Source organism: Aethalodelphis obliquidens, unplaced genomic scaffold, assembly GCF_003676395.1.
Source record: "Aethalodelphis obliquidens isolate GAN/ISIS:26980383/991018 unplaced genomic scaffold, ASM367639v1 scaffold11, whole genome shotgun sequence".
NCBI classification, from domain to species: Eukaryota; Metazoa; Chordata; class Mammalia; order Artiodactyla; family Delphinidae; genus Aethalodelphis; species Aethalodelphis obliquidens.
The window spans coordinates 29,645,371-29,655,043 of NW_020837955.1; the positions used below are offsets into that span (position 1 = coordinate 29,645,371).

At 47.5% G+C, this 9,673-nt stretch overlaps 1 protein-coding gene across 1 annotated transcript; it reads right to left on the bottom strand.

Annotated features, from left to right (window-relative positions):
* Positions 1-1,480: 1,480 nt before the first annotated feature.
* LOC113623433 (AT-rich interactive domain-containing protein 1A-like) lies at positions 1,481-8,944 on the bottom strand. The gene is given in 4 exon segments (XM_027112658.1): positions 1,481-2,536; positions 2,570-3,349; positions 3,352-3,770; positions 8,932-8,944. Coding segments are annotated over 4 exon segments (2,268 nt in total).
* Positions 8,945-9,673: the final 729 nt, after the last annotated feature.

The window sequence follows — 9,673 nt, forward strand, 5'->3', positions numbered from 1 at the left end:
GCATTTCTCTAAAATTGTTAAGTCAGAACTACATGTTCTAGGCTCCAGGTTCAGTTATCAATGTGTAAAATACTTCATTTATTTGTCACTTATTGTATTCTATTTTCAATGGGGTTCTCTCTTTTGTAACTGGAAGATTTGTAGCCATTTTTCTTACTGGACTTTACAAGGGAAAAAGTCCCTTTCCCCACCCCCAAGTTTTCTCCCTAGACCCCCCCAACAGTTAACATAGCTAAGAGAATCAGATTCTGTTTCACTAACTTAGAGATGTCTGGCAAGAGATTAAATAGCTGTGTCTCACTTTGTGCAGGTCACCAACTTGTTAACTCGTCATACTATAAAGGGGTGGCTGGGAGGGGGACCAAACTGTGGGGATCCAAGGGTATGTGCAACGTACAACATCATATATATACACACGTGGCAGCACAAGCGCTGCAGCTAAAGGTTAAAACCAGGTCTAAGGGGTCGTCTCGGTTATTCATACAATCAAGGAGGAGACAAAGAGGTCAGGTTGTTGTAGGTTCACACATGATACTTTGGGGAAAAGCCTTTTCTTTTTTCTCCCCCCTCAACATTTAACTAAAAACATTTTTTAGAACTACAGCTTGCTGCTGACCCAGCGTTTTCTCTTGTTTCCATGTGAGACATTATTATTACAGTATGTTCACAGGATCAGGTGTACAGTACATGAAACGGTCTACTCTACTGCACACGCCTCTCCAGTGAACAGGGTTTGTCCACAACTGCGAACTTCTCGGTTCCTGCAAGATTGGGAATGTACAACAATAAACCATACACAGTTCAGCAGTCACCATTTTTGTCCTTCAGGGGTTTTTTTGGTTTGTTTTTTTTAACCATTAAAAACATTATGGGGCTTCCCTGGTGGCGCAGTGGTTGAGAGTCCGCCTGCCGATGCAGGGCACACGGGTTCGTGTCCCGGTCCGGGAAGATCCCGCATGCCGCGGAGCGGCTAGGCCCGTGAGCCATGGCCGCTGAGCCTGCGCGTCCAGAGCCTGTGCTCCACAATGGGAGAAGCCACAACAGTGAGAGGCCCGCGTACCGCAAAAAAACAAAACAAACAAACAAAAAAAAACCATTATGAAATGTGGCATCCCCTTGATGTCAGGACTGGGAAAGCCATTTTTATTTGTATTTTTTTTCCCCCAAACTCACTGTAAACGACAGTAACTTTGGTTGAAATAAAAGAAGTCTTCTATGTAGGCAGAGCTTTGTCTTTTCAAATAGGGCAGGGTCCTGAGGGGAGTAAAGTGAGGACAGGGAGTAGAAAGATCGGGAGGAAGAAGGGGCGAGAAGGAGGAGGAAAGAGAAGTAGGAGAGACATTTTTTCCAAGGGAGAAGCTGGACAGCACAGGGTAAACTGGATTCTGAGGTGGTTTTGCATCAGTAAAGGGCAACAGTCAGTTTCTAAGTTCTCCACGCGCGCGCACGCGCACACAGGGAGGGAGGCGTCCCACGGCTGTCATGACTGACCAATCAAAAACAGAACATCGCAAATGACTTGTGAAACCAGTGAGTTCATCGACGGTGATACCGAGATGTCCAACAGCCGTGACTCATACAGCGTAAACTCCGAGTGATTCTCGTCCACCTTGGCCAGGGCCAGCAGCGCACGGGCAGCCTGCCGCATCACGTCCACACTAGCTGGCTCAAAGGGCGGGTTCTGCGTGTGGAGCAGGCTGGCCTGGCTCTGCTGGAACCGTGTGGCAGCAAGGCTGTCCTCCAGGAAGCCCAGGAGGTCGCCGATGCTGCCTTACTGCACTGCAGTTGCACGGGCTGCCAGGCTGTCACCCTGTGCCAGGTTGGCTAGCAGTACCACAGCCATCTCCCGGCACACCGGGTTCTCTGGGTCACTGAGGAAGCGCACCATGGTGCTGTACAACTTCTCCAGGTGGCTGAAGGGGGGTGTGGCCAGGATCAGGTCCACATTGCTGTCCTGGATGCCGAGTTTGCTGAGGGTTTCCAAGACCAGTCTCTGGGGGGAGAGGATGGCGTTGGGGCCCAGGGTGGAGAAGGGGTCCTGAGCTTCAGCTGAAGGGAAGACTGCCCAGTGTAGGAGTCCATCCAGGACAGGCAGACAAATGCCCTCGGGGTATGGGGAGAGGTCCAGCTGCCCCGAACTGTTGGCGAGCGTGACCAAGGTGTTTTCCCGAAGCATCTCCAAGCAGTCCCACCACCACTCCACTTTGTTGCAGCTCACCCCTAGGTCCTGCTCCTCCTCCTTCTCGTAAGTCAGTGGCGCCTGCTTCTGTTCCGGGTGCTTGTGGTGCAGAAGGACCAGCTTGCCCAGGATGAGCAGCAGCCCCGGGTGCTTGGACATCTCAAAGTCGAAGCCTGGCACAAATGACAGACTTCGGATGGTATTGGAGACACAGACGCAGCGTTTGGCTAGGGAATCCTGCCAGCCCAGAAGGGTACACAGTAGGGTGTCATCTTTACTGTGGGGTTCATCCTCTAGGATCTTGATGTTCCGAAGGCTCTGTGCTGGGCTGATGCCAAATGGAAACTTGCTGTTTTCCTTGGCGGCCTCTACACTCTTGGCTCCCTCTACACTCTTGGCTCCCTCCTCGGTCAATGTGCTAGACCGGGTGGACAACATGTCATCCATAGTGGCTGTGATCTGTTTTTCTGGAGGGCCATCAGTCGGGGGGCCCTCCTGCTCTGTTGTCCCTGAGGTACCCTCTACTGCTGTGACATACTTCCGAGTGACTGGTGGGCAGGGTACATGAGGCCAGGAAGGCAGCAGCTCTGTTTTGCTCTCAAGGCGGGTCTGGATATGCTCAGTGGTGACCCCCCCACAAATCCGCCAGTGCAGCAAGCCACTGTCAAACTCCTGCACGCGCCCAAGCTTATCTGAGCAGCCTACCACAGACGGGTCGTTCTTTTGCACAAGCTTTACTGGAAGCGTGTCAAACTCACTAATCAGCTTCTCCTCACTATTCTCTGAGGCGGCTTTGTCCTTGTCCGCAAAGGCCATCTCCTCATCATTTTCAATTACTTCCTCCTCTTCTTCCTCCTCTAGTTTAGGACCTAGAAGGTCTTCCTCCTTCTCTCCCTGCACAGGAGCTGGACTAGACGCTTTGCTGAATCTCCCAGGGTCCAGTAGTGTTCTCTGTCCTGGGTCACCCACCTCATACTCCTTTAAAATGCCAAAGATCTCAATCAGGCAACGTGGGAAATATTCCACAAGGAGCTCTAGCAACCCTGGGAGCTGACTGAGGTTGAAAGTCATGATGCTGTTGTTATCATACAGCAGGATGTTAATGGTGTCTAATGCCCACGTGCTCTCTGCCAGCAGCCCGGACTTGAGGGACATCATTACCCGCCACGCCACGCCTCCAGGGTTCCGATGTCTTTCGTCGTGAGCCGCCTCCTCTGCTTCAACACAGGCTGTGTGGCTTCAACAGAGCCAGGTGGGAAGGTGATGTCCCACCAAATCATAGGGGGCTGCACAGGGGCAGGTGCTATGGGTGAGTCAGGTACTGGGGGACCTGGCTTCTGCATCTTCATCCCAGAGCGCCGGAATGGAGACTTGCTAGGAGAGGTGCAGTTCTCCATTGGCCGGGACAGGGGAGCAGGGCTGGATACCTGAGGAATGTGATTCTGCATGCTTGGTGGGGGCTGGTAGTTGGACGGAGGGGGCCTTGTCATGGGGGGCACGGGGGCAGAAGGACCATATGGGGGCTGGCGTGTGCCACGGGAAGGCCATGGGCCTTCATGGTTGGCTCTCTGATCCGTGTGCAGCGTTTCATGTTTGGTTCATGCCCTGATAGGCAGCGCCTTGCAGGGCAGAGCCCGTGCTCTGCCTGCTGGCGTAATTGTGAATGAGTGCTTTTTAAAGTTCATTTCTCAAAGGTCAGAAGTAATTTATTGTGTGTCAGTCCGGTTTGGAGAGATGAGAAAGGTGCTTTGTTCTTCTTTTAAACGTGACCGCATAGACACATACACACAGAATTACAAAAGCTTCTTAGGCAAAAATATAGGGTCTAGGTCCACAAACTCTTACCTGAGAGCCTGTGGGGGAAGATATGTTTTAGAATTCAGGATCTGGGGGATTCTAGGAACATAATACGGTACATATTACAGAACATCGTAAGCAGGGTCCCAGGTCAGCATTCCATAATCAAACATTAATGTCTGTGCAGCGAAATGTATGATTGTTCTTACTGAGTAGATAAATAATGACTATAAAAAGCCTCATGCCAGTTCAGGTCAGATCTTACTGCCAAATGAGTTCAATTCAGGTCGCATTTACTCGCAAGTGAGTTATGGAAAAAAAACTCTATCTTCAGAGCTTTCTAGATTTGGGAATTGAGAGTGAGAAATTGTGGACGTGTATTATGAAATATTCCTTCATAGAATGTCATCTACTCTTTAGGGAAGGCAATGAAACATATTTAAACCTACCAAATATGTTAAATCAATTAATTTTCAAATAATATTATTCAATAGATACTTGTCCAATGAGAACTAAACACAGTTATTTAAACAGTGACAATTACAGGGAGATTTGATATAATAGGCTACATCCTGTTAGCGGACATTAAGAATGGCTGAAGGCTTGGGGACTTCCTTGGTGGTCCAGCAGTTAAGACTCCGCACTCCCAATGCTGGGGGCTTGGGTTTGATCCCCAGTCAGGGAACTAGATCCCACATGCATGGTGCAACTAAGACCCAGCATAGCCAAATAAATAAATAAATGCATATTTAAGAAAAATAAAAGAATGTCCAAAGGCTCGATAGTGATTGGTGGGCAACTTATTTGCAAACAATCAACAAGAGCCAATATGTTATACAGCCAACCCACTGCTTGTTAGTGGCAACATATCAGCTATGAAAATATCCTTGATTAATTCAAGGCTGATTTCAAAGAATCTCAGGATTGGAATCACTTTAAAATCACTGTAGTCCAACCACCTCTTAGAGCAAAGAATCTTCTTATCCTTAGGTCACCAACCCCTTAAAGTTACAAAAGGAAAAAAGAAAAGGGAAAAAACGTTATGATCTTCACCCCAGAAAGATGCACATGCATGATAAGTGTCACAATCATTTCCAAGGGATCTACTGACTCCGAGTTCAGAATTCCTGCCTAGATGCTTGCCATATTTGAAAAGAAAGCTAATGTTTTATAATTTCACAGCAATCTTACTACCCTGGAGAGCTTCTATATTTTAAGTTGCTCATAAATTGACTGTGGTCATATGTTTCAATGGCTTCTGTGACATTTATCTCAACTTATGATTTTCTATGCAATATTTGTAAGATAATTTTTTTTTTTTTTTTTTTTTTTTTTGCGGTACGCGGGCCTCTCACTGCTGTGGCCTCTCCTGTTGCGGAGCACAGGCTCTGGACGCACAGGCTCAGCGGCCATGACTCACGGGCCCAGCCGCTCCGCGGTACGTGGGATCCTCCCGGACCGGGGCACGAACCCGTGTCCCCTGCATCGGCAGGCGGACTCTCAACCACTGTGCCACCAGGGAAGCCCAAGATAAATATTTTTGAACTCACTGTGACCCTTTGTTTTAACCATAAAGGTTGAAAAGAGGAAACATAATGACATTTTTTTGGCTTTTCTTTTTGTATTTTTACATCCCATATCACACATAACTCAGACGGGGGAAAGAAAGAAAAAGAAATCCTCGATATACCGCTTTTAGCCTCCTGGTCTGTCACGGAGCCCAGACCTGCCGCAGCTGGCACGGGAGGACACGCTTTTCCCTACCATCATGCCCCGAAGCGTGTTAGCAATAGGCCCTGACTCCGGAAGCCGCGTTCAGGTATTTTCTTATCAGGCAGCGCGGCGGCGCCTCAGCGGAAGAGCGGGCTTCCAGGCCGCAGCGATCAAACCCCGCCCCCACCTCACGTGGTTGGAGGTTTCCAGAAGCGCTAGCATCACCGCGCCGCGCAATTCTCGGTGGTCCGAGCGCGTGTTTGCTGCCTCATATTTCCACCATTTACCAGTCATGATAAGCGCCAGCCGAGCCGCAGTAGCCCGTCTTGTCGGCGCCGCAGCCTCTCGGGGGCCCCCCAGCCGCCCGCCACCAGGATGGCTGGAATGGCTTTAGTCATGAAACTTTTAGAATTGTTTCAAGGCGGGACTATGCATCAGAAGCGATCAGGGAGCAGCTGTTGGTACTGATTTGGGTACCACCAACTCCTGTGTGGCAGTTATGGAAGGTGAACAAAGCAAAGGTGCTAGAGAATGCTGAAGGGGCCAGAACCACCCCTTCAGTTGTAGCCTTTACAGAGGATGGTGAGCGACTTCTTGGCGTGCCGGCCAAGCGACAAGCTGTCACCAACCCAAACAACACATTCTATGCTACCAAGCGTCTCATTGGCCGGCGATATGATGACCCAGAAGTTCAAAAAGACATTAAAAATGTTCCTTTTAAAATTGTCCGTGCCTCTAAAGGCGATGCCTGGGTTGAAGCTCATGGAAAACTCTATTCCCCGAGTCAGATTGGAGCATTTGTGTTGATGAAGATGGAAGAGACTGCAGAAAATTACTTGGGGCATACAGCAAAAGATGCTGTGATCACTGTCCCAGCGTATTTCAGTGACTCTCAGAGACAGGCCACTAAGGATGCTGGCCAGATATCTGGACTAAATGTGCTTCGGGTAATTAATGAACCCACAGCAGCTGTTCTTGCCTACGGTCTAGACAAATCAGAAGACAAAATCATTGTCGTATATGATTTAGGTGATGGAACTTTTGATATTTCCATGCTGGAAATTCAGAAAGGAGTATTTGAGGTGAAATCCACCAATGGAGACACGTTTTTAGGTGGTGAAGACTTCAACCAGGCCTTGCTGCGTCACATTGTGAAGGAGTTCAAAAGAGAGACAGGGGTTGATTTGACCAAAGACAACATGGAGCTTCAAAGGGTTCGGGAAGCCGCTGAGAAGGCCAAGTGTGAACTCTCTTCATCTGTGCAGACTGACATCAATTTGCCACACCTTACGATGGATGCTTCTGGGCCCAAGCATTTGAATATGAAGCTGACCGGGGTTCAGTTTGAGGGGATTGTTACTGATCTAATCAGAAGGACCATAGCTCCATGCCAAAAAGCCATGCAAGATGCAGAAGCCAGCAAAAGTAACATAGGAGAAGTGATTCTGGTTGGTGGCATGACTAGGATGCCCAAGGTTCAGCAGACTGTGCAGGATCTCTTTGGTCAAGCCCCAAGTAAAGCTGTCAGTCCTGATGAGGCTGTGGCCATTGGAGCTGCCATTCAGGGAGGTGTGCTGGCTGGTGATGTCACAGATGTGCTACTCTTGGATGTCACTCCCCTGTCTCTGGGTATTGAGACTCTGGGAGGTGTCTTCACCAAGCTTATTAACAGGAACACCACTATTCCAACCAAGAAGAGCCAGGTGTTTTCTACAGCTGCTGATGAACAGACTCAAGTGGAGATTAAAGTGTGTCCGGGTGAGAGAGAGATGGCTGGAGACAACAGATTTCTTGGAGAGTTTACTTTGATTGGGATTCCCCCAGCCCCTCGTGGAGTCCCTCCGATTGAAGTTACATTTGACATTGATGCCAATGGGATTGTACATGTTTCTGCCAAAGATAAGGGTACAGGACGCGAGCAGCAGAGTGTGATCCAGTCTTCCGGTGGGTTAAGCAAAGATGATATTGAAAATATGGTTAAAAATGCAGAGAAGTATGTTAAGGAAGACCGGCGAAAGAAGGAACGAGTTGAAGCAGTTAATATGGCTGAAGGAATCATTCATGACACAGAAACCAAGATGGAAGAATTCAAGGACCAGTTGCCTGCTGATGAGTGCCACAAGCTAAAAGAAGAGATTTCCAAAATGAGGGAGCTCCTCGCTCGAAAAGACAGTGAAACAGGAGAAAACATAAGGCAGGCAGCATCTTCCCTTCAGCAAGCATCATTGAAGCTCTTCGAAATGGCATACAAAAAGATGGCATCTGAGCGGGAAGGCAGTAAACTTTGGAGTCGAAAGGACAACATATTATGATGCTTGGGAGTGAAGGGATTTCCTGAGCTGAAATGGGCAAAACTTCAGTCTTCTACTGTGTTTTTGCAGTACTCTCTATATAATTTCCTGAATGTGTAAATTTCGTGACCATTAGCTAATGATCATTTAACAAGTGATAATTCCCAACAGTACGAAGTTCACAGTGTTCTGTCCCTAGCCTGTCATTCCTTTTCAGCTGCATGTAAAATGGGGGGAAAGATGATTTATCGATCATTCTAAAGATTTAACGTTGTTTTGTGCTGAAGTAGCTGTATTTTCAAAGGGGTGAAACCATCTCACACACTGAAGACAGGTCTGGAATGAGACCATAGGGGGATGAGATCCTTCTAGTTACCTAAGTACTGCTGTACCAGCCTGTGTGTATATGGAGTTCTTCAACTGAGGCCCTGCAAGGCAAACCAGCTGTGCCATGTTGGGAGGTAGGGCAGGGGAAGCTAAATCAATGGAAAACTAAGCTAGCTATTTATGTGAGGTCCAGCTTCTAAAACGCAAGTCTCCCAAACTTTCTGAAGGCATACTTTCCCAGCTACCCTTTGGCCTGTGTCTGGCACCTGTATCCCTGATGACTGTTCTTTTTGATCCATTCTGGATTTTTAAAAAAATAAATAGGAAAAGCAAAAAAAAAAAAAAAAAAAAAAATCCTCTAAGGAAAAAACATAAAATTTCCTGCTAATAATTTATCAAGCAACAATTTTCAATTTGACATTAACTGGAATAGGAAATGATGGAGTAACTTTTCTAAGTGTGGAGCTGTCACGGGAGAAAAGACTTATATTAGTCTCTGGCATCAAATCATGGTTTAGATTTGTCAGTATTAGGCACACCATTGCCTTTCTTTGACATTTTTAGGCGTCTGATAGGAGAGGATTCTGCATGTGCTGCAGTAGAAACTTCCTTCTATGCACTTATCCGAACGGTTCATCGAGAGCATCCTTCTCAATCTAAGCATCTCAAAGAGACTGACTCACCAACACCAGCCCCTTGGCACACCCGAAGAAGGAGTACCTGAACTCCACAATCACATCAAAAAGACTGACTTCTCTTTGCGTAAGAAATTAAGAGAGCAATGGTTCCTGCTAGGCATGGACAGAAAAAGTGTCCTGCAGCCTCTTTCCAGTTAGTCTGGTGAAATTGAACATAAACTGTCCTAAGGGCAAGCTGGAGCCCAGCTGAAATCTCACCCTGTTACTAGGCATCTTCCAATAGCTTGCTGCACTGTCCTCATGTCCATACAAGGACTATGCCAGGAAAAGACCAGGCAGGTCAACAAAATCACGGCCAAGTCAGATGATGGGCTCCTTGCCCTTCCTGCATGTAGTCTCATCATCAGACTCAGCCCAGGTCCCAGGGGAAGTGATGGAGAGCAATCCTTAGGTCAAGTGGCCAAGGGATGTGAACGGTTTCCCTTCCCATTGTTGCCCTTGAGGACCACTTCTTTGCCTCTCCCTGTAGGAGAAAAACTCTCAGTCATAATAATTCATGTGTTTGGCTTGTTCCTTTGCTACCATTCAGTGTCAAAGATATACCATGAATATTACAAAAGACAAAATCTGATGGGATCTTGAAAGCTTTATGCTAAGTGCGAATCAGACACAAAAGCCATATGTTACATTATTCCATTTACATGAAATGTCCAGAATAGGCCAATCTA